General features: G+C 35.4%; 1 protein-coding gene across 1 annotated transcript in view; it reads left to right on the forward strand.

Moving 5' to 3' along the window:
* Positions 1-26324, forward strand: part of CNTN5 (contactin 5) — a 1403535-nt gene that overhangs the window by 610199 nt on the left and 767012 nt on the right. The window contains exon 3 of the mRNA XM_057553585.1: positions 4090-4214. Within this exon, the coding sequence (XP_057409568.1) occupies positions 4160-4214 (55 nt within the window). The 5' untranslated portion in view covers positions 4090-4159. The remainder of the gene's footprint in view (positions 1-4089; positions 4215-26324) is intronic.

A 26324-nucleotide genomic window follows, 5' to 3' on the forward strand; every position in this document is an offset into this window, starting at 1 on the left:
TGTAAGAGATGATGTAATTTAAAAGTCAACCTTATGCTTACCCCAGTTCTTTTACTAGTTGTGTGTCCTTGGGAAAGTTATCTTCATCAATAAGAGATGTCAAGTTATTTAATAGAGGTTGTGTAAGTAAAGTGCGTGACACAATGCCTGGCACAAAGAATTTCATAAATGGTAGCTGTTGTTAGTATTATGGAAATTTAAGGGATAATAATTTTTCATCTTGTATTATCTTGTGCCAAATAATCTACTTACCAGAGGCTCCAGTTTATTCAATAATTATTATTCAAAATAGTTATTGAATACCTACTAAAACCAAGCAGATTCTCTTCAAGATGCTGGGTATACAAAGATGAACTAGACAAAAATTCTTGCTTTCATGGATATCACATTCTAGTAGGAGAAAAAGATAATTATGAAGTAAACAAATAAATAGCATAACTTCAAGCACTGATAATTGCTAAGAAGAAAAATACGGTAGGGACAGTGTAAGGAAGAACAGTGACAGGACTGACAGGAAGCAAGGGGTGGCTATTTTAAAGAGAATGATCAAGAAAGACCTGAGGACCAGTGTCTTCAATGACTTAAAGTGATGCAGTCTGGAAAGAACTGATGGTGGAAAGGTCCAGGCAAAGGAAACAATGAGTACAAAGTATATTTGAGGAGCAGCAAGAAAGTCAATGTGGAGGGGAATGGAGTCTAGAATGCCAGAAGATGAAATAAGAAAGCTAGTCAGGGGCCAGATTAGATATGATCTTGAATACTATATAAGGAATTTGGATTTTATTTTAAGAATAAACTACTGAAACAGGGAAATGATGAAGCCTGATTTATGTTTTAAAATGTAATTCTGACTGTTGTGTGAATAGCCAGTAAGAGGCCAAACTGAAGGAAACCGTTGCTATAAAGCAGGAGAGAGAGATTGGTAGGCATTAATAGAAATCTCTCTCTCTCGACATTTCCCTCTCTTTATGCACACTCACATACACATGTCATAAACAAGGCGGTTTCCTATATGTATCTTTAAGAAGAAAAGCTAACTTGCATTCAGGTGGCAGCATACTATCACTTGATTTATTTTAACATATGTTTAGCAATCCTATTTTAGACTCCAATTAAGGAGTGATATTTTTAAGTACTTGCCTATGCATTCAACTGCACAATGCATGTATTGTTTATAATTTATGACTTAGTACTAATACGATGTTCTACTTATTTTACTCTACTTGCAAATATTTGCAATAATTCAGGAAAAAATGCAAAGTAATATGTCATTTCCTACATCTAATTTGATTATCACAGATGATAGGTATATATTCTAAACATTGAAATAAGCTCTTTTAAAAATTGTTTTTTAAAAAATAATATATCCAATTAGTAGTATGCAACTTAGTACTTCTGACTTTTCAATCTCTTGATAAATAACAGTTTAATGTACAACTGTCAGTTTCCATTAAGGTATTTCTAAAATATACATCTTAATATGCTTTAGTAACATTTATTAACTGATTATAATTTAACTTGGCATGTAATAGGACCTTAATGTATGTCTGATTAATTACATTATTTTATTACTTTGATACAAGGATTTTATTAAAACCATGGAATAATTGTCTTTTCAAGAGAAGCATATGCAAATTTACATATTTCAGAACCTAAAGATTATTTCATTTACTTTTTTCTTTACTTGAGAGAGCGACCAAGAGAGAGAGAGGGAGAGAATGAGAAGAAAGTAAGCCAGTAAAAAGAAAGAATCTCATTTAGGCATCTTAAAAAGAATGGCTTTGAAGAACTATTATTTTTTGCATTTAGGCCCCAAGGACCAAGCACTGATGTTTGAAAATGAACACACACACACACACACACACACACGGAATCACACACATGCAGGCTTTTTTCTCTTTGAAAACGTTTTAATGTAAAGTGGATTATTTTAGTTATAAAATTCACGGTACTATTTTTATTTGAGAACTGAAAAAAATGTGCCTGGAATATAAGGCTTATTCTACAATGGCATGTTGAAAACATGAATACTGAGCCCAAACGTCATCTTATCAGAAATGCCTTCCATGAACCCTTACAAAAATAGCCTTGTCTATCCTCTGGCCGCTGGCTGTCCCTTTACTCTGTGTTGATTTATTCGGTGTGGATCACTCTCCGATAACGACTTATTTATCCATGTGCTCACGGCCGTTCCATCCAAAAGTAAGATATCTGTCTAAGCTCAATATCTTCTTGAATTTTTGCTAAAGATGCTTCTGTACTATTCCCAACCCTTCTCATCCTTACGGATATATTCCCCTTTTGATAGCTCTGTATCTATGCTACACTTACATCGTCTCGCTTATTTGGCTTGTAGCCTATGGTTAACTTCTGTGAATGTGTGCGTGTGTATGAGCATGTGTGCACGCGTGTGTGTTTTCTCTTTGACATTCCCAGTGTATAACATTTAAGTGCTCTGAAAATATTTGCATTTGTTGATGAAGACTATTTAAGACAACAGAAGACATTGTAAATAGAGAGGGAAAGTACCAGTTTTCAGGACGTGGACTAAGCAGAAGCTCATCAAAAAAAGTTAAGCAAAACGGCATTAATGTCTTAGAACTCACAGTCTGTGAAGGGCCAATTTCATCAATGGATTGAGAATTCACTAATTTAAATATGCAGTTTTCATGAATCATAATTGTTGTTCTCGCAACTTTAAGTCTCTAATTGTTATGTGTGAAGTGCTGATCTTCTTTTTTTCCTTTCTGGTAAAAAGCAGTGTATAAATAATAATGTTTTAAACTGTAAAAAGTAGTGATAAGGTCTTTTTTGTGCTTCAAATTGTATTTATTTCTGATATTTACTTGGAAGAAAAAAGATGATGAAAAATATCTTTTTTGAAAGGGGTGTCTGTGAATCAACCATTATTAACTCATTAACTTTCTTTTCCATTAGTAATCCCTAACCTTGTAATTAAAGTAGGTTTTCAAGGCTTAGATTTTAAAATATAAATAAAATGGAACTAACATTCAGGTGGAAGACTCACTAAGAAAAGCTTTCCCTCTTTGGGTACGTCTATATTGAATTATGACCTAACTAGGGGAAAAATGCTCATCTATATTTTTAAGATATTTCCTAAAAGATAGAAATAACCTGAACCTCTAAGTCTATTGGGAGGAACAAGTTGAAAAGAAGCAATTGTTATTTTAAATCATCAACACACTGTACAATTATTTCTCAATTTAGTTGCTTTTGGCCAAGAAGGACACCAGTAACTGACACCTGAAAACTCAGAAGTTACTTGACTATTATAGGAATTTCTAGTACACATTTGTCAAGTTTTTCCATATTAAGTTTCATGCTAGAATTTTGTATTTTTATGCTTCTTGTATCTTTCAGGACAGATAAAGGAATCAAAGGACATTAATGTGCTATACTGGTTATTGTTATAAAAATGGCATTAGACAAAAAATGTTAAATATTCATGAAAATCCTTATTTCCCTTAGGTTCTGGCTAGCAAAGGATGCTGAGAAAATAACTCACAGAAGGAGGGAACTATAACACAGTACAGATAATCACAGGAGTTATAAACAAAGGCAGTTGACATTAATAATTAAATGAGAAAAATTCCCTGTGGAGGTTTAGATGAGCTACAGACACAATGTGTAAAATCACTTGCTTAACTGATAATTAGTTATGTTCTAGACCAGAAGAGTATATATTGATGTAACTGGTTCTTCTACCTTATTTTTCTAGTCCAATAATTTGTCTAACATAATAAATATAACTATTATACATTCCCTGTGAGGAAAAATCATCCCCATTAGAACCTGATGTTTTTGTTATCTGTAAGGGAGTATTCAATATAAGTAAATGTGACAGAGAAAGTTTATCACTTTTCCAAAGTTTCTGTGTTGTGCATTAAATTAATTCTAATGGAAACTTTATTATGGTTGTCAATGTCCAAGTATATATTAATCTGACCTTTGCAATGAAAGTTATTTATCATTTTATTATGAGATTTTTGATTTGGTTTTTGTTTGTTTGCCTTTTTGTTTGTTTATTTTCTTTTCTCTGTATTTGAAAATTGTTATCTGTCTCAACAGGGCATTCTTTAATGAAGAAACGTCAGAGCTGCTAAATACACTGGGACACAGGCGATCCTAGTCACCAAGGATGGCCTCCTCTTGGAAACTTATTCTGTTTCTGTCAGTCACTGGGTGTCTTTCAGGTAAAAAACCCACCTTTCGTTATCAAATAACAAAAATATATAAAGGTCTTCATTAACTATATCCTCAGGTGTTCATTTAAATGTATATCAGGATTCATCCTTTCAACAACAACAAAAAAAGAGAAAACAACCCTTAAACCTCTGTTAGCACCACAAAAAGTCACGTATAATAAGGTACTTATAAAAATACCATATAAATGTTGACTAAATAAGTGTACATCCCATCTCGTTGACTTTCATTTACAATCTAAACCATCGTTTTATATATATATATATATATATATATATATATATATATATATATATATACCCCTATAAAATATGGGTAGAGACATTTGTGAAAACATGAAAAATAAGTGAATAGTTTCAGAGACAGTGAAAGTTAAATGAACATCCTGGTTTATATGATTATGGTTACTTATAAAAGAAATAAAGTGTCTTTAAATATTTTATCCTATCTTACATTCTTTCTGTGCAGTATTACCATCTTCCATGATGATCTGGTCTCTCTTTTATCTTCTCAATGTCATTCTCCTCTTGAACTCATAAACTAACTGAGGGGAATGGAGGTAGGTTTGCAAGATGAAATGAAAGATGCTCAGTTAAGATTGAATTTCAAATAAACAACATATAATTACTTTACTTCTAGTATGTTTCATGCAATATGTTATTCTATTTTATCTAAAATTTAAATTTAATTGGCGTCCAGTGTTTTTATATATTAATCTGACAATGCTAGGTGGAGGAAGAGTGATAGATTGTAATATCACTCCAAAGTTTTATTTTCATGTGCTGGCCCAACTTATCTCCCCTAAATAAACAGTCACTTCAAAGGAGGTATTATATAATGGTGTGGAAAGACAAAAATACTCAGCTTGAGTTGGTATCTGTGATGCCTAGATTTGCAGGTCATAAGGGAATCTAGGTGCTGCTCTTTCCAATGAAACAAGATGCTGAGTCTGGAGGTAAGTTGTTATTCAAATACTATAGACAAAGACAAAAAAAGTCAAAAACAAAGGACCTTTCTAATTTTTACATGGGATCTGATTTTTAATCATCTGCATTTAATATGAAGCATATATACACATATTAGTGACTTTTAAAACATGAATTTATTTGCCGTAGATAGCTGTTTAAATAAGATTGATTAGATACTGAAAGGATCACTTATCAAGGATAATTATTTTCAAAATCTTTCTCCACTTTTACCTCCTTACTTAACGAATTATTCTAGAAGTACGGCTTTTATTATGCTCTTGCTACTTGGTAATACTTACATTCAATATTTACTATTTTATTTTATTATTAATTTTTTTCCTGGTTATTTGTCTACGAGTATTACATAACAGGACCTATTTTGTACACTAACTTGATTGCTATTACAGAAAATGTGGGTAATTAAGCCATAGGTCATAAGCACATTTTATATTGTTGATGCTATTTGAACCAACACCGACTGAAGGAATAAGAGAAGACCCAGACTGTATTTCTTCTCTGTTTTATTTATTCATTTTTTAATGGGTGGATTATCTTGGGTGTGTTTAACTAGAAAATATAGAACTCTTACACAACCTTATGTTTAAAAACTGGCTCTTCAGAGCAATGAAACTTTGACACCATTCACAGGAATATACAACCTTATATTAAAAATGCACTCAAAAGTAAAACAACAATGAGATACCATTATACATAGCAGAATGGCTAAGATCCAGAAAAAAAAAGGAAGTAAAAGCAATACTAGTTACTCTTGAGGATGCAGAAAACAAGGAAGTTCATTAATGCTGGTAAGGAGGCAAAATGGTACAGCCACCTGGAAGACTGTTTGGCAGTGTTTACAAAGCTAACTGGTCTTACCATCTAATCAAGCATTTGGCTCCTAGGTATTTACCTAACTGATTTTAAAATTTATGGCACACAAAATACCTACACAAAAAAGTTTATAAGAGTTTTATTAATAATCACCAAAAACTAGAAATAACCAAGATACCCTTCAATAAGTTAATAAACCATAGAAATTCCATATAATGCAGTACTACTCAGTGATAAAAATAAATGAACTATCGTCATGCAAACACAGGATGAATACTACATGCATATTGCTAAGTGAAAGAAACCAGTCTAAATAGGTTACATACTGTATGATTTTATATATATATGACCTTTTGGAAAGGGAAAAACTATAGACAGTGCACAGATCAGTGATTGCCAGGGGTTGGGGTCAGGGGATGACTAAATGAGTGAAGGAAGCATAGGCATTTTTCAGCTTGGTGAAACTATTCTGTATGATACTGTAGTGGTAAAAGAATAACATTATGCATTTATCAAAACCAACAGAACTTTACAGCACAGAGTAAACCATAATGTACATAAATTTAAAAAATAATAATTTAGGAGGTTAGAGGATCCCTGGATGAAATGCATAATGTGACAAAGAATCTAACAGTATTACAAATGTATGAGACAACCTCCACTTTAGGGGAGTGTGGGAAAAATGGTACCGACTTAAGTAACTTTGGAAATGAATCTGTAAAACTAAAGGCAAAAACAAAAACAAACAAAAAACTGTACTTTGACACTGTACTCTAGTTAAGAACTTTACTTCTCTGTGTTAGCAACTCTAAAACTCCTATGCATGGGATTGAAAAATTAAGTCAATGCATGGTGCATGGTGGGAGCCAATTGTCTCACTGATAGAGTGGGAGGTTACAGATAAGCAAGAGAAGAAGGGTAGAATGATCCATGTGGTAATGGATTAGAGTTGGAGACTTCAATATGAAATCATGTTTAGCTTAATGTAGATACATATAGTTACATATGAAAAGTATTCATAGATATGTATATATACATGGCTAGGTGTACACACATATATTTCTTTTTCTCTGTCATCTGAGAAGGCCTAGAAGCAATGTACTGCAGCAGAAACCAGCACACAAAGTGCCACGATCTTGGTTTCTAATACCATTCTCCAATTAAAAGAATCAGGGCTATTTGGAGAAATGGCTGATTCTAGGACTGGGGCAGGAAATATACTTGATCAGCCTAGAATATCTTGCGCCAGAAAGTGAGGAGGTGCTAAAACAAACAAACCAGTAAACAAAAAACAAACATATGAGGAACTGATGTCAAAGGGACACAGGAACCAACTGAAAGAGAAAAACAAATACTGTATGCTAACACATATATATGGAATCTAAGAAAAAAAAAGGTCATGAAGAACCTAGGGGTAAGACGGGAATAAAGACACAGACCTACTAGAGAATGGACTTGAGGATATGGGAAGGGGGAAGGGTAAGCTGTGACAAAGTGAGAGAGTGGCATGGACATATATACACTACCAAACGTAAAATAGATAGCTAGTGGGAAGCAGCCGCATAGCACAGGGAGATCAGCTCTGTGCTTTGTGACCACCTAGAGGGGTGGGATAGGGAGGGTGGGAGGGAGGGAGACGCAAGAAGGAAGAGATATGGGGATATATGTATATGTATAACTGATTCACTTTGTTATAAAGCAGAAACTAACACACCATTATAAAGCAATTATACTCCAATAAAGATGTTAAAGAAAGAAAAAAAAAAAGAGTTCCCAATGGCCCAAACTGGAAAAATTTGAGCAAGAAAATAAAGAAGTATTGAGTTACAACCCCAAAAATAAAATTTAAAAGTCTATATTGATATAAATAAGTGATTGAATAATGAAAAGAATAGACAAATTTCCCATGTAGATGAATTTCAAATAATTTATTTAGATGCTTTGTTTTCAAGGAGGTGGAGTGTAACGCCTCCTTCCTTAAGTGTGGACTGCACATAGTGACGTGTCTCCACAAAGTACAGAATAGAAAAGCAGAATAAAGAAAGTAGCTTTACAGTGGAGGAAAGTGATAAGGACTACATCAACCTAGTGATGAACAAGGTCAACATCAACAGTAATAGCATTTACCCAGGATATAATGTGCCGAGAATGGCGCCTCACCTCTGTAGTTTTCCTTCCTAAAGCCTGTGACTCTATATCAGAAAAATCCCAACTGAGGAGCATTCTATGAAACACCTGGCCAGTAATCCTCAACATTTTCAAGGTCATCAAAAACCAGGAATATCGGAGAAACTGTCACAGAAAGAGGAGACTAAGGCGACATAATAAATAAATGTAATGCATTACCCTAGATAGGATCCTGCAACAGAAAAAAAAAATATTTAAAAACTAAGGAAATCTGAATAAAGTATGTACTTCAGTTAAAAATACAATGTCAATATTTGTCCATTATTTGTGACAAATGTTCCATATTAATATAAGATATTAATAAAAGGGGAAACTGGTATGGGTTTATGGAAACAAAATGGATTAAGCATAACAGTAGTGAAGGGCATCAAGAGCTGACAGATTCAAAAGTTTTTTTGGCAATAAAATATATAGAAGTTGGTAGATGATTAAATATTTTGTTTTAGAGGAAATAGCAAGGGTCTCAATTTGCTTATGGAGTAGATGATATTGCCATTTGCTTGGATACTGAATAAAGTAGGGGGTGCAATTCAGAGTGGGGAAATACTGAACTCAATAATGCACATGTTGAGCTTCAGATATCTGTGACACACTCAGATGGAGATGTTTAAAGTGTAAGGAAGATGACTAAGCTAAAAGTAAATTTGGGGTTCATTATGGGGTTCATTATTGTATAGATGAATTTGAAGCTCTGGGAAGGAAAATAATCACCCAAGGATTATGTAGGTAATGATGAGTCACAAGGCAAGGAAGAAATTCTGAGAAGCATGAATAAGGGGCAAGAGAAAGTATAGGTTGAAAAGCATGGATGGTGAGTTGGAGGAAATTCTAGGAAAGAGTGATAACAGAACAGGTTCTGAGAAGGAGTGGTCAGCAGTGGCAATGCTGTAGGAAGGTTACGTGAGATTAGTACTAAAAACATTTCCTTTTAATGCTAATGATAATTGCCTTTAACGAAGTAGTGGGAACATCTGTCTTATGATAATGAGCTGTGAAATGATTAGCAGAGGAGGAAAATAATACCATTACTATAAATTTTGTTTTCTAAGAAGCTGAGCTGAGGAAGAGAAAGAGAAAAAAAATGACAAATAACTTGGAAAAGAGAAATTCAGGAAGGAGTGAATTACATCTGTACATTTCTGGGTGTGTGTTTTAAGGTTAGAGAAACTACTGTTTATAGAAATATAATCCACCTAATAGATTAAATATATGTGAATTGTATATTGTGCTAATTAGCTTTAACTCCATAACAAATCATCCTCAAATTTTTTAGCTTAAACAAAAAATTCAAAAATATTATTTCTCACAATTCTGAAAGTCAGTTTGGTGGTTCTTCTGATTTGGGCAGGTTCAGCTGATCTCTAAAACTTCCCACGAGGGTTGAAAGAATAGGATTGGATGGTGTCATGCGGTCTCACTTGGCTGTGGTTGCGGGTTCCTAGGTACAGCAGTAGAAAGGGTAGGTGCCAATTTGCAAGCATGGTTCAAGCCTCTCTGTCATGTTTACTAATGTCTCATTGACGAAAGCAAATCACATAGGCCAAGACCGGATTCAAGGATTGGAAAAGTATATTTGACCTCATAAAGAGAGTAGCTGGAGAAGCATATTGTAAAGAATATGCAATACAGTATTACAAACTATAGGCACTATGCTCTATAGTAGATCTGTAGGAAGTATGCATCTTACATAATTGAAACTGTGTACCCTTTGACTAATACTCCCTCCTTCCCCCCTCTCTCCAGCCCCTGGCAACCACCCTTCTACTCTGCTTCTATGAGTTTGATTATTTTAGCTTCCTCATATAAGTGGTATCCCTTAGAAATTTGTCAAGAGGGTAAATCTTATTTATTTTAAATACTCTTACCACTAAATAATAATAATAGTAATTACTATAATAACAATAATAATAATATGATGTCAAGAAGGCAGACAATAACTTTTGGAGGTGTTGGATATGTTTATGGCATAGATTGTAGTGATGGTTTCATGGGTATATACTTATTGCAAACTCATCAAGTTGTATACACTAAATATGTACAGCTTATTATAATCATACCTCAGTAAAGTGATTTAAAGGTGTGCATAAAGCAATAAAAATAGCCATGCTCAGTTTTGAGTTCTACCACATGTTTATTGATATCTATAAATGTTTTACATGCAAATAATAACAATCCTATTTTAGTTAACAATAAAGAAAATGGCATTTCTTTATATCTTTATTTCAGAAACAGTGACAGTGAAAGCACTGTGATCTAATAACCTCATTAGCTGAGCTTTAAAAAGCTTTAAAAATCAGTCAAACTATTTTTATCAATATGAAATTAATTAAGTTCAATAAAATTTAAGCTCTTCATGATAGAATGTGTGAAATCGTTTGGGGAAGGAATCATAATTACTAAAGCCTAGTTATGAATGTATATGTGACAAGAAATATCAACATTTCAACCTCTACTGTGCCAAAATCCATGTTATTATATTCTTTAAAAGTGATTCTTTAAGGATATATTATCCTCCAAGTACGTGAAGAGATAATGATTGGGAGGAGACAATAAGGTTCAGGATTTATAAGCAACTTGACTGGCATTTCAAGGTTCTTTGTGAATTGCTTTTCATTCAGTCTCCATGTTGAAATAAATAAATAATAACAACAACAAAAGCTAAAGGGTTTAAATTTTTCTGCTCTGCTCTACAGAATACCCTATTCAATGGATTTATTACTCATTATACTCCTTTTGAAATATGGCTAGTTTCTTTTTAAATGTTTAACAATGGGTGAAATCTATTACAATGATACTTATTACAAATAGATTTCTTTCTGTGAAATGTAGTAGAATAGCCTTATAGGACACTGTCATATACAAATATTAATTTTAACATGTATTATTAGAATAGCTAGAAAGCAGCTATTATTAGACTCATTAAAACACACCCTTTTGTTTGAAGATTTTTGAAAGTGTTCTTTTTGCACTCCCCAGTACCAGCCTATATTTGTCAACATCACAATTCTATTTATATATTTCTATCAAAGTTATAACTTAAAATAATATTTAATTAGATTAATTAAAGCTAGTTGTATTTATATCTCTTCTAAAATGAAAAAAATATATTTCTCTAACTGCATTTATAAATCTTAGAATTAAAAATAATTTGGAGATTGTGAGGTCCAGTTCCTTGTACTTGGGCAAGGAAAATACTGTTTGTTCTCAATAGGGATGAGGCTCAGGGAGGTTCTGTCATATACCCAACATCATATAGATGGTAACTAGTGGAAGAATAATGAGAAAGCTGCCTCCTACAGCAATTATTTCAACATAGCAGGTGACATGAAGGGGAGACAAAAGAGGAAATCCAGTTGCTCAGAACTACACTGACTTCCTTCCTACATAAGTACGTCTAGTTACTTTCCTTGGGTTACTTTCAGATGCTTTCAATATAAGCTGTATTGCTTCAAAAACAAGCCCACAAATAAGGCATTTTTTCTCTACTTTGACCCCATTCTCCTCCACTGGGTTAAATCCATTTTATTGGAAAGGTGACAGCCTGTTCCTTCTGCCAAGAGGATGATATACTATTAAACAGAGAATGTCTGTCATTGATAAGCTTATACAAATACTATCCTTCTTCTTACTGGCAGTGTGGTAAATAGCACAGAACTTTGTCACTGTCAGCTAGTGCTGCCTAATAACTTTAAAAGGAGATGAAAACAAAAGTGTTACTGAAAACAGGTGCCTGATAATATTAAGTCTGACTGGGCTACTGAAGATGAGAAAGAGAAATGGATTATGGCTCCTCTGTGATCATTTTGAAATTATGCATGTGCACATTGTATTGGTCCCCCAGGAAGTCATGATGATAATGGAGCCTACCTCAGTGCAGGAAACCAAGTTGACTCTTATCAGCTGTGCACTGGTGGTATTAGACATGTAATTAATCAGAATACAATTTAATTTATCCTTGTGAGCAAGGTGGAGGGCAGCAGGGGGAGGGGGGTGCGTCATCTGAATTTAGAGAGTTTCATTTGTTATTTTTATCTTAAAGGCAAAGGAAATGTTAAAAAGTATCTGAAATTGTAAGCACTTCCTGGAGTGATATAAAATTAAACCATCAACTAAAGAAAGCATTCTAGAGAATTGAGGATAAATATGTGTTCTCAGTGTTTTGAAGATTAAAGAGAGAATTAACTAATTTATTAAGTCATCTAAATGTTATTTATCTTACATAAAAAAATATTAAAAATATGTTTCCCCTTGAGCTTGGTTAAGGTGTAAGCACTATACATCAAAGTATGTTGTAATCTAGAAAGTGCCATGAAAGTTATCCCATGCTTTTCACACTGGACTGGCATTATTATTTTCAATGATGACAAATATTTGTTGATAAAAAATTAATCATGTACTACATTGGTTCTCTTTGTTATTTTAAAATAATGCTCAAAGAATTTGTATTGTATCAAGTGCCCACAAGGAAATGTAAATGAATGTTCATAGTATCATTCTTTAAACAGAGATAAATTTCTACCACAGTAATACTACTGTGAAATGTATTTATTTATGGCAGAGATTGTCTTACTGCTTAGTATGAGCTTCTGGGGAGCTGCCCCCATGCATTAGCTTGAGCCATTGTCAGCAAGAAAACAGCTACTTTTTTGTAACTCTTTGGTTCAAATACAAGTCAATTCTGTCTGTAAAATGGAGAGACAGTTACATACCCTGAGCACCAAGGAAAGCTGGACACAGTTGAGATGCAGAACAAATGCAAGGAAAAATTTCTCCTCTCCTTGACTTTAAATAAATTGTATAGGTTTATCAGGACACAAATTCTGTAAATATACCATGTGTAAAATAAACCCTATATAATTAGTTGTGAGAATGGAAAAGGGTTAAGTGTTGTATAATTTTATGTTTATTTTAGCTCTTTGGGAACATCTTATTTTGCTAACCATTAATCAAGTTAACTACAGATTTCTTGAAATTTAGTCATCAACTTCTATATTTGGTAATATTTATTCGATATAGATGTCAACACAATAAATTTTTCTTTCTAGCATTTGAAAAAAATGCTTTCCATTCTAATTCTTAGTGTTGCTTTAACACTGAAATTTGTCAGATAACTTAATTATTCCTAATGATCTATTTATGATGCTGGCTATGCTTGCAGCATGACCTTAACTGACTGTGGATTTAGAGTATGGTGGAACCATCCAAATGGTGACAATCAGGGATAAATTTGGTTTTAGGTGATGATTTTTCCTTTTTAGTACTTGCATATTTTGCAATTATTATTTTTACATGTTTAAATAAAAAATTATAAGGCCATCTGCTCTATAAAAACAGAGGTGATACCTATTTTATTTGCTGTTTCATACACAAGTTCTAGCATAATATTTTCTGTAAGTACAGGTACCTATTTTTAAGTGAATTAAAGGAAACAATTAATTGTTTGATTTGTTTCTTCTGTTAAGAAGGGCATAAGCTATGCTTCTTGTTATAGCACTTTCTTGTTAGAAAACATCCAAAAGGGATGAATGATTTTGTATTCTCTGACCTGATCGTTCTGATGTGTGTGTTTTTTAATTGAAGTATAATTGATTTAAAACATTATATTAGTTTCAGTTGTACAATACAGTGAATCCATATTTTTATAGATTATACTCCATTTACAGTTATTACCAAATAATGGCTATATTCTACTATGCTGTACAATATATCATTGTTGCTTATCAATTTTATACATAGTAGTTTGTGTCTCTTAATCTCATACCCCTATCTTGCCCATCCTCCTTTCCCTCTCCCTACTGGTAACTATTAGTTCATTCTCTATATCTGTGCATCTGTTTCTGTTTTTTTATATATACTCATTTGTTTTATTTTTTAGATTCCACATATAAGTGATAAGATACAGTATTTGTCTTTCTCTGTCTGACCTATTTCACTAAGCATAATACTCTCTAGGTCCATCCATGTTACTGCAAATGGCAGAATGCCATTCAGCTTTTATGTCTGAGTAATATTCCATTTTATGTATATACCACATCTTCTTTATCCATTCATCTATTGATGGGCACTTAGGTTGTTTCAATGTCTTGGTTACTATAAATAATGTTTCTATGAACATTGAGGTACATATATTTTTATTTTTTGCATATATCTTTTTGAATTAGTGTTTTTGTTTTCTTCAGATATATACCCAGGAGTGGAACTTCTGGATCATATGGTAGTTTTACTTTTAGTATTTTGAGGAACTTCCCAGAGTGTTTTCCACTGTGGCTACACCAATTTACATTACCACCAGCAGTGTCCCTTTTTTCCACATCCTCACCAACATTTGCTATTGATGTTTGCCATTCTGGTAAGTGTGAGGTGATGTCTCATTGTAGTTTTGATTTGTATTTCTCTGATGATTAGCACTGTTGAGCATCTTTTCATATGCCTGTTAGCCATCTGCATGTCTTCATTGGAAAAATGTCTATTCAAATCTTCTGCCCGTTTTTAATCAGGTTGTTTATTTTTTCAATATTGAGTTGTATAAGCTGTTTATATATTTTGAATATTAACTCCTTATTTGTCTTATCATTTGCAAATATTTTCTCTCATTCAATAGGTTGTCTTTTTTATTTTTATTTTTTTTTGATGGTTTCCTTTGCTGTGCAAAATCTTTTAAGTTTAATTATGTCCCACTTGTGTATTTTTGCTTTTATTTCTTTTGCCTTAGGAGACAGATCCCAAAAAATATCACTATGATTTATGTCAAAGAATGTTCTGCCTATTTCCTCTTCTAAGAGTTCTATGGTTTCAGGTCTTAACCCATTTTGAGTTTATTTTTGTATATGATGTGAGGAAATGTTTTAATCTCATTATTTAACATGAAGCTGTCCAGTTTTCCCAGCATCACTTAAGAGTCTATCTTTTCTCCATTGCATATTCTTGCCTCCTTTGTCATTGATTATTTGACCATAAGTGTGTGGGTTTATTTCAGGGATCTCTATACTATTCTATTGATCTATGTGTCTATATTTGAGACAGTACCATGCTGTTTTGATTATTGTAGCTTTGTAGTACATGTGGGGACTAAGCAACATGTTATTAAAAAATCAATGGGTCAATGAAGAAATCAAAGAAGAAATCAGAAAATAACTGGAGACAATGAAAACGGAAACACAACTTTCCAAAGTCTTTGGCATCCAACAAAAACATATGGGAACTTCTAATAGGGAAGTTTATAGCAGTATAGGCCTACATCAAGAAACAAGAAAAGTCTCAAATAAACAACCTAACACATCATCTAAAGGAATTAGAAAAACAAGCCCAAAGCCCAAAGTCAGCAGAAGGAAATAATAAAGATAAGAAAGGAAATAAATAGAGACCAAAAAAACAACAGAAAAGATTAATGAAACCAAGTACTGTTTTTTTGAAAAGATAAACATAATTGATAGATGTTTAGCCAGATTCGTCAAGAATAAAAGACAAAGGACCCTAGTAAACAAAATAAGAAATGAAAGAGGAGAAATAACAACTGATACTTCAGAGATACAAAAAAATCAGAAGAGAACACTATGAACAGTTATATACCAACAAATCGGAAAACCTAGAAAAAATGGACAAAGTTCTAGAAACATGCAACCTACCAAGACTGAATCAGGAAGAAATAGACATTCTTAACAGACTAATCATTAATAGTGAAATTGAATTTGTAATTAAAACAAAACAAAACAAAACAAAGAACCTCCCTGGAAACAAAAGTTCTGATATTTTTTCAATACCAAGAACTATGCTGAGCCTCGTTTGGACACTCTGAATTCTTGAGTTAAAGAAGTAGCAATTATCTTAGGTTAGTTTAGGGGACTGTGAAAATAGCCAGTAAAAATTTGAAAACAATAAAGAGGAAAATAAAGAAAAAGAAATGAAAAAATAAAGCAAAGAAAAATAAATTAGGTAAAATTTTAAAATTATCAGTGCATTTGATCGGGCTGCTCTGGTTTCATGTCACCCATTTCTGCTCAGCACATATTCTGGCAGATTTTGCTTCAAGAGGTTCTAAAGTTCCCCAAGAGGACACTTGGCTTATATACTCTTTACTTGCTCTTTTATAGTGATTCAGAGAGATGTACTAGCTGATAATATCTTTGCTGACATAGAGCTGTCTTTGTTTAATGCCTAAATTGAGGAAGAGCTATTTCAAATTGGGCCCTGGATCCATATTTGTTTCAGTATAACTCTGAAGATAGTAACTGTTTTTTTAAAAAATAGGATTCAGCAGAACTTTTGGTGCAGCATTGTTTTATTTATGGTTTGGTCTGTCTTATAAAAAATATCATAGCTGTGGATAAAAAGCTCCAAGTGAGCATGGCATATATAATGTGTCAAAGATGTTGTGTATTGGGGATAGAGATTACAGAGATAAAGGAATTTAAAAAAATAATCTCATTCTCAGTTCCAGTAGCCTAATAAATTCCAAATATCTTTCAGTCCAATTTATTTGTTTGTTAATTTAACAAATACTAATTCAGTGTGTACTATATATTGCTCTGTTCATCAAGGATATAGCAGTGAACAAGACAGACAGAATTTGTGTCCTTAAGGAACTCACTTTCTAGGAGAGAAGAGAGACAACTTAGCAAGAAATGAAATAACACAAGACCTAAAAAGGATAATTCTTATAAAGAAATTAAGTGGAATAAAGGGATAGTAAGTGATGTGTATGGAGATGGGGTAGCAAGATGTTACTTTACGCAGGATGATCAAGAAAGGTCACTCTGAGTAGGTCTTCAAGGAAAGACCTAATAAAAGTGGAAAAGGAAACCAGATGAATATCTGGGAGAAAGTGTTTCAGCCACAGTGTCAAGTCATCAAGAGGAAACAGGCTTACTGTGTTTGAAAAAGAACCAATACAGAAGAAGAGAGGAAACCGATATGGATGAAGAGAGTATATGACAAGAAAAGTGAAAAGGGAAAATAAAGAGGCAATTACCAGATCATATTTTAAGCAGAGGAGAGATGTAACTTGATAACATGTTAAAAGATTGTGCTAGGTTCTTTACAAAAAATAGATTTTAGAGCTTGGGAAAGAATGTAGGCAGGGAGAATAGGTAAGTTACTACTGCAAAAGTCTGGAAGAAAGAAGACAACAATGAGGATTTAGACCTTCAAGTATTCTATGGCTATTTATTGATTTCATTAGAAGTCAGCAGTGGTATGTGCTTACCAAAAAGGAGTTAGCATGATCTTCAGCTGTATTAAAAATGTCTAGAATAAGGGAGAGGTTAGATCTACTTTGCATCTATTTGCTAACAATGACTGTAGTATTATGTTCAGTTCTAGGCTAGATCATATTTTGGAAACATGGGTAAACAAGAATGTGTTCAGTGGAGGGAAAACAAGTGATGAGGAAAAATTTGAAACCATATTATAATAGAAAAGATAAAAGAAATTAAAGGAATGCGAACTAAATTAAAGATTCAGCTAATGTTTAAGGTAACTTTTGACCAGATTCAGGGGAAACTTCCTTCTTTTTGCAAGGTCTTCCCTGAATTAATTAATGGATACTTTTGTAAGCTAATGAGTAAAATATTCAGAACTCCAATATACAAATGTTTTAAGAGAGGCAGCAAAAGTTTTTTTGTAGTTGAACTCTGAGTATAGACCCTGGTCTATATTACAGAATGATTTACAGAATCTTCTCATGATTTACATAATGATTTGACCTGCCTCTATTATATCCAGATTAACAGTAATGACTTTCAATTGCAGATTATCTTCTGTATTTGGTATGTTGAGAGCTGGACTTTGTATATTGTCTAGTAAACAAGTATAATTGTTCATGGCATAAAACAAGATGCAAAGACTGAAAAAAATATCCTTTTTTCCCCTTAATGTATCATATATAAATATAATTTTCAGTATCCTGATATCTTGGTGAGATGCATCAGCTTATTATTTCCCATAGCAAGAAAGAATTGTCACATGAAAAATAAGCCAGAATCTCAGCTCAAAAGACAGATTTTTTTTAAAGGTCTAACTAACAACTGTTATCTTTAAGTAGCTAAAAGTTTGTTATATATAAGCAGCTTACACTTATTCTAAAGAAATCCAAAGGGACAAACCAGTCAAAGTACAGTAAAATGAGAGGTACAATTAATTTGTCTAAAAAGAAGATCATCCTAAGCAACCAGTGTCTGCCTGTGGTAGAATAGACTGTATCTCAAGAGTCTGTCAGTTCTCAGGCATGAGCTGAATGATTATTATATAAAGATAATTTTAGCATCAAAGGGCTTGCTCCATCAGATGATATCAATTTTTCCTCTAATCCTTAAATCTATGATTCTGAAAGTTGGACTTTAAGGAATAGTTACAAGTTTTTAATTTTATTTTATCGTGGTTTTAATAACAGAGGATGTTTAATAATAGAGGAATACCAAACGAGAGAATGGGGAATAGTCATAGGTAGAAGAACTGGGAATGGAAAGAATAGGTTGGAGGTTAGAAACAATTTATGGATACATCCAGTGGAGTTGACACTTACTGGACATAAGGGATAAAAGAGGAGAAAATAAAAAATCCTCCAGTCTGCTATTTTGAGCCAGCATGTGGGAGAAGAGTGGAGCCAATAATAGAAATAAAGACCAAAAAAGAGATTAGTTTGAAATTAAAGATGGCAAACTATGATGGAATATTGAATTTAAGAAACAAACAGTTATTGTCAAATAAATGCAATGAATTGAGGAAAAATAATGCACTAGAATCTCATTATGTAGCATAAATTGGCAAGAACCTAATCTGTTTCGGATTCCATCCCAGGAGATTTATTTTTTAGAGCAATAAAATAGGCCTGATTATAAAAATGGTCTTTTCATGTATTCAAGTGATTCCATTCTATGAAGCTATTCTGTTTGGTCAGAACCTTGTTTAAAATAAAGTTTCCTATAAGTTTTCAGAATGATTCCCTCCAGAATGCAAAATAGCGCATTTTGGGGGAAATAGACTAGAATTAGGAGGGCCGTGTACTAATTTAAACTTTGTCACAAATTGTGAATTTCCTCATTTTTTTCTTTGTGACACAGCGTCTTAGGTTATATTATTTTAAATCTTCTATATTCTAATATTGTTTTCCAATCATCTCAGAACTTTTACTACAGCCTCAAAGTTGAGAATAGACATTGTGTCCCAATATTTGAAAGAAATGTTGCTAGACACATGGGTGTGTTATTTACTAGAAGATGCCAAATACAGTTCTACCTAAACAATCAGACAATAAGAAATTTAAGGAAAGTTAAAAGAAGTTAGGGGCTTCCCTGGTGGCGCAGTGGTTGAGAATCTGCCTGGCAATGCAGGGGACACGGGTTCGAGCCCTGGTCTGGGAAGATCCCACATGCCGCGGAGCAACTGGGCCCGTGAGCCACAACTACTGAGCCTGCGCGTCTGGAGCCTGTGCTCCGCAACAAGAGAGGCCGCGATAGTGAGAGGCCCGTACACCGCGATGAAGAGTGGCCCCCGCTCGCCACAACTAGAGAAAGCCCTCGCACGGAAACGAAGACCCAACACAGCCAAAAATAAATAAATAATTAAAAAAAAAAAAGTTAAAAAAATCATCAGACTATGTAAAGCTGACAGAAGTGGAGTGAATTTTCTCTTCCCATCACTAAGGGGAAAGAAAGAAGACATTTTCCTCAAGCCAAGAGAGAAGGCTCCAGGGGAACTCTTTGTGGCAATGAGAGTGTCTGCAATAGAAGAGACCTGTCTCTCACTCCACCACTAAATACTTGCTAAGCTACAGAAACTCAGATGTCCCTTGCAAAGAGAGGGATGGAGCAGAACATGCTAGAAAAATCTTCGGAAAGCCTGAGGTGCTTTCCCTAGATTTTGAAGGTGGGTGATATGGCAGTCAGAGTATAGAAACTAACTCCTGTTGCTTAAAGTCATGAAGCTGAAAAGAGTTACCCTTGAAGGCTGAATGAGATGAAAATGTCACAGAGGATGCACTAAGTACTAGCATTTGGAAGGGCAAAAGTTCGTGAACTTCCTAGGGGACAGAAGTTGATCCTGATGAGGTGGCTTGGCTTGACCCACCTCAATGGATTCTAGTCAATGCCATGTGACAGGAGATGAACTAAGAAAAAGAAAAAGAGGTAGCCTCCTAGAGGCTAGAACTCCTAGAGGCACAGGACATCAGTCAAAGGGTAGATTGTCATATCCAGGAACTGGGCAGCATGATGGGTTATAAGAAACCTCTAAAGAACCATCATGTGTAAGCCACCAGAGAATCAGCATTTTGTCATCTGACATTCAGGTAGCCTTGGTGACAGTATCACAACAGTGCCAGTCAACTAATATTTTTGGCCTTGATCTTTCCAACAACGTCTGAAAGATTCATCAGGAGAAAGGATGACAGGAAAAAAAACTCCACTTTGGCCCTACCTCAGGTCTCCTTTTCACAGGGCAAACCTAATCTGGGGAGAAGAGGGATGACAGATTGAAGTTTGGGTTGGCAGGGCTGGGTATATTAGTATACTAAAAATTAGTCACAATTACCGAAGCATACCTTGTTTTAATACCTTAAAATATATGGAAAGCTGATGACTCATTGAGAATGTCATCTAGGGTAGCAGAAGGAAAATCTGTCAGTGATTGGAGAAAAATAAGACTTTTCAGGTTCAATCATGAACTCATTCTGTATCACTGGATATTCTCTCCTTATTGACAAATAAACCTGCTGGTAGCCTTTCATTGGTATTATTCTTCCAGTAAAAATCCTTAAATGCTACTCTGAGTCAGGCAATGTCCTGGATGCTGTGGATAAACCAGAGGAAAAAGCATCCTACACATTCTTTTTTCACTAGGGTTACAGACATTTGGACTGATGAACAAATCAGAAACTACACTGAGGGAGGAAAAATGTCCAGGAGTCTCTATGGTATAAAACATTCCTAATATTAATCATAGTTGCGGGGCTTCCCTGGTGGCGCAGTGGTTGAGAATCTGCCTGCTAATGCAGGGGACACGGGTTCGAGCCCTGGTCTGGGAAGATCCCACATGCCACGGAGCAGCTGGGCCCGTGAGCCACAGCTACTGAGCCTGCGCGTCTGGAGCCTGTGCCCCGCAACGGGAGGGGCCGCGATAGTGAAAGGCCCACGCACCACGATGAAGAGCGGTCCCCGCACCGCGATGAAGAGTGGCCCCCACTTGCCGTAACCAGAGAAAGCCCTCGCACGAACCGAAGACCCAACACAGCCAAAAATAAATAAATAAATAAATAAAGTAGCTATAATCATAGTTGCATTAGAGATCTTCTGGAGACCCTCTCCTGGCACATTTATTAATTCACACCAAAAAACTTCAGGAAAAGACAGGGCTTAAGTGGACGGTGAAGTGTTGAGTGTATTTGAATGAGTGGAAGGAAACGTATATTAAAGCAGAGAGAAAGGTACTAGCATTTTGCACAGAGAGCCCTAGCTCTCCCTGCTTTTATCCTTCAGTACGCAATCCGCCTCCATTCCCCCCAAACACTCATATTCCACAGCCATATGCTCTAAATGGACTCTTCACAGTTAGGAAAATAAATTGAGAGTGTATGACTTGCGTATCTACAAATGATTAATCTTAATGTTTAGAGAAAACATGGAATTGAGAACAAATAGATGTTTTTACTAGATTAATGTGCAGAAGTTATGAACTGTTATTCATGCTTGTATGCTTGGCAGATATTTTCTTTAAAATGAAGTAAGTAGGGAGACTTTCAAGATGGCAGAAGAGTAAGACATGGAGATCAAATTCCTCCCCACAAATGCATCAGAAATACATCTACATGTGGAACAATTCCTACAGACACCTACTGAACGCTGGCAGAAGAACTCAGACCTCCCAAAAGGCAAGAAATTCCCCACATACCTGGGTAGAGCAAAAGAAAAAAAAAAAAAAACAGAGACAAAAGAATAGGGACGGGACCTGCACCAGTGGGAGGGAGCTGGGAAGGAGGAAAGGTTCCCACACACTAGGAAGCCCCTTCACTGGCGGAGACAGGGGGTGGTGTGGGGGGGGGAAGATTCGGAGCCACGGAAGAGAGCACAGCCACAGGGGTGCGGAGGGCAAAGCGGAGAGATTCTGGCACAGAGGATCAGAGCCGACCAGCACTCACCAGCCCGAAAGGCTTGTCTGCTCACCCGCCCAGGCGGGTGGAGGCTGGGAGGTGAGGCTCCGGCTTCGGAGGTCAGATCCCAGGGAGAGGACTGGGGTTGGTGGCGTGAACACAGCCTGAAGGGGGCTAGTGCACCACAGCAAGCCGGGAATGTGTCCAGGAAAAGGTCTGGAACTGCCGAACAGGCAAGAGACTTTTTCTTGCCTCTTTGTTTTGCCGTGCGCAAGGAGAGGGGATTGAGTGCTGACTAAATGAGTTCCAAAGACGGGCGCGAGCCACGGCTATCAGCGCAGACCCCAGAGATGGGCATGAGACGCTAAGGCTGCTGCTGCAACCACCAAGAAGCCTGTGTGCAAGCACAGGTCACTATCCACACTTCCCCACCCAGGAGCCTGTGCAGCCCACCACTGCCAGGGTCCTGTGATCCAGGGACAACTTCCCAGGGAGAACACACAGCGCACCTCAGGCTGCTGCAACGTCATGACGGCCGCTGTCGCCACAGGCTCGTGCCGCATCTGTACCCCTCCCTCCCCCAAGCCTGAGTGAGCCAGAGCCCCCGAATCAGCTGCTCCTTTAACCCCGTCCTGTCTGAGCAAAGAACAGATGCCCTCAGGCGACCTACACGCAGAGGCAGGGCCAAATCCAAAGCTGAACCCCAGGAGCTGTGCGAACAAAGAAGAGAAAGGGAAACCTCTCCCAGCAACCTCAGGAGCAGTGGATTAAATCTCCACAATCAATTTGATGTACCCTGCATCTCGGGAATACCTGAAGAGACAACAAGTCATCCCAAATTGAGGCAGTTGACTTTGAGAGCAACAATGTATATATATTTCTCCTTTTCTCTTTTTGTGAGTGTGTATGTGTATGCTTCTGTGTGTGATTTTTTCTGTACAGCTTTGCTTTTACCATTTTTTCTAGGGTTCTGTCTGTCCTTTTTTTTTTTTTTAGTATAGTTTTTAGCGCTTGTTGTCATTGGTGGATTTGTATTTTGTTTTGGTTACTCTCTTCTTTCTTTCTTTTTTTAAAAATTACATTTTAATTTTTAAAAAATTTTCAATAATTATTTTTTACTTTTTACTTTAATAAGTTTATTCTATTTTCCTTCCTTCCTTCCTTTCTTTCTTTCTTTCTTTCTTTTTTCTCTTTCTTTTTTTCTCCATCTTTTTCTGAGCCGTGTGGATGACAGGGTCTTGGTGCTCCGGCCGGCCGTCAGGCCTGTGCCTCTGAGGTGGGAGAGCCAAGTTCAGGACATTGGTCCACCAGAGACATCCCAGCTCCACATAATATCAAATGGCAAAAATGTCCCAAAGAGCTCCATCTCAATGCCAAAACCTAGCTCCACTCAACGACCAGCAAGCTAAGGTGCAAGACACCCTATGCCAAACAACTAGCAAGACAGGAACAGAATCCCACCCACTAGGAGAAACACTTCCTAAAATCGTAATATGGTCACAGACACCCAAAAAAACACCACTGGACACGGACCTGCCCAACAGAAAGACAAGATCCAGCCTCCTCCACCAGAACACAGGCACTAGTCCCTCCAGCAGGAAACCTACAAAACCCACTGAACCACACTTCCTCACTGGGGGCAGACACCAAAAACAATGGGAACTACGAACCTGCAGCCTGTGAAAAGGAGACCCCAAACACAGTAAGTTAAGCAAAATGAGAAGACAAAGAAACACACAGCAGATGAAAGAGCAAGGTAAAAACCCACCAGACCTAACAAATGAAGAGGAAATAGGCAGCCTACCTAAAAAAGAATTCAGAATAATGATAGAAAAGATGATCCAAAATCTTGGAAATAGAATGGAGAATATACAAGAAATGTTTAACAAGGACCTAGAAGAACTAAAGAGTAAATAAACAATGATGAACAACACAATAAATGAAATTAAAAATTCTCTAGAAGGAATCAATAGCAGAATAACTGAGGCAGAAGAATGGATAAGTGACCTGGAAGATAAAATAGTGGAAATAACTACTGCAGAGCACAATAAAGAAAAAAGAATGAAAATAATAGAGGACAGTCTCAGAGACCTCTGGTACAACATTAAATGCACCAACATTCGAATTATAGGGGTCCCAGAAGAAGAAGAGAAAAAGAAAGGGACTGAGAAACTATTTGAAGAGATTAGTTGAAAACTTCCCTAAAATGGTGAAGGAAATAGTTAATCAAGTCCAGGAAGCACAGAGAGTCCCACACAGGATAAATCCAAGGAGAAACATGCCAAGACACATATTAATCAAACTATCAAAAATTAAATACAAAGAAAAAATATTAAAAGCAGCAAGGGAAAAACTACAAGTAACATAAAAGGGTATCCCCATAAGGTTATACCTAATCTATCAGCAGAAACTCTTCAAGCCAGAAGGGAGTGGCAGGACATATTTAAAGTGATGAAAGAGAAAAACCTACAACCAAGATTACTCTCCCCAGCAAGGATCTCATTCAGATTTGATGGAGAAATTAAAACATTTACAGACAAGCAAAAGCTAAGAGAATTCAGCACCACCAAACCAGCTTTACAACAAATGCTAAAGGAACTTTTCTAGGCAGGAAACACAAGAGGAAGAAAAGACCTACAATAACAAACCCAAAACAATTAAGAAAATGGTAATAGGAACATACATATCGATAATTACCTTAAATATAAATGGATTAAATGCTCCAACCAAAGGACATAGACTGGCTGAATGGATACAAAAACAAGACCGATATATATGCTGTCTACAGGAGACCCACTTCAGACCTAGGGACACATACAGACTGAAAGTGAGGGGATGGAAAAAGATATTCTATGAAAATGGAAATCAAAAGAAAGCTGGAGTAGCAATTCTCATATCAGACAAAATAGACTTTAAAACAAAGACTATTACAAGAGACAAAGAAGGACACTACATAATAATCAAGGGATCGATCCAAGAAGAATATATAACAATTGTAAATATTTATGCACCCAGCATAGGAGCACCTCAATACATAAGGCAAATGCTAACAGCCATATAAGGGGAAATTGACAGTAACACAATCATAGTAGGGGAATATTTTACTACACTTTCACCAGTGGACTGATCATCCAAAATTTCCTATATTGATATTCATTTTGGTCTTAAGTTTATAGATTCCACAGAAGGTGATAAGTATCTTTTACCTCTTCCTCTGTTAGAAAATTAGGTTAATAATGGATTTCTTGATCGAGAGCAACACAACTGACTAAAACGTACATGGAGAGAATAATCAATAAACAGGCTTTCTAGGAAATAAATAAATAAATAAGGAAACACAAGCTTTAAATGATACATTAAACACGATGGACTTACTTGATATATATAGGACATTCCATCCAAAAACAACAGAATACACTTTCTTCTCAAATGCTCATGGAACATTCTCCAGGATAGATCAAATCTTGGGTCACAAATAAAGCCTTGGGAAATTTAAGGAAACTGAAATCATATCAAGTATCTTTTCTGACCACAATGCTATGAGACTAGATATCAATTACAGGAAAAAATCTGTAAAAAATACAAACACATGGAGGCTAAACAATACACTACTTAATAACAAAGAGATGACTGAAGAAATCAAAGAGGAAATCAAAAAATACCTAGAAACAAATGACAATGAAAACACAATGACCCAAAACCTATGGGATGCAGCAAAAGCAGTTCTAAGAGGGAAGTTTATAGCAATACAATCCTACCATAAGAAACAAGAAACATCTCAAATAACAACTTAACCTTACACCTAAAGCAATTAGAGAATGAAGAAGAACAACAACAACGAAAACAAAGTTAGCAGAAGGAAAGAAATCATAAAGATCAGATCAGAAATAAATGAAAAAGAAATGAAGGAAACAATAGCAAAGATCAATAAAACTAAAAGCTGGTTCTTTGAGAAGACAAACAAAATTGATAAACCATTAACCAGACTCATCAAGAAAAAAAGAGGGAGAAGACTCAAATCAATAGAATTAGAA

The sequence above is a fragment of the Balaenoptera acutorostrata genome, chromosome 9 (genome assembly GCF_949987535.1).
Source record: "Balaenoptera acutorostrata chromosome 9, mBalAcu1.1, whole genome shotgun sequence".
Classification (NCBI taxonomy): Eukaryota; Metazoa; Chordata; class Mammalia; order Artiodactyla; family Balaenopteridae; genus Balaenoptera; species Balaenoptera acutorostrata.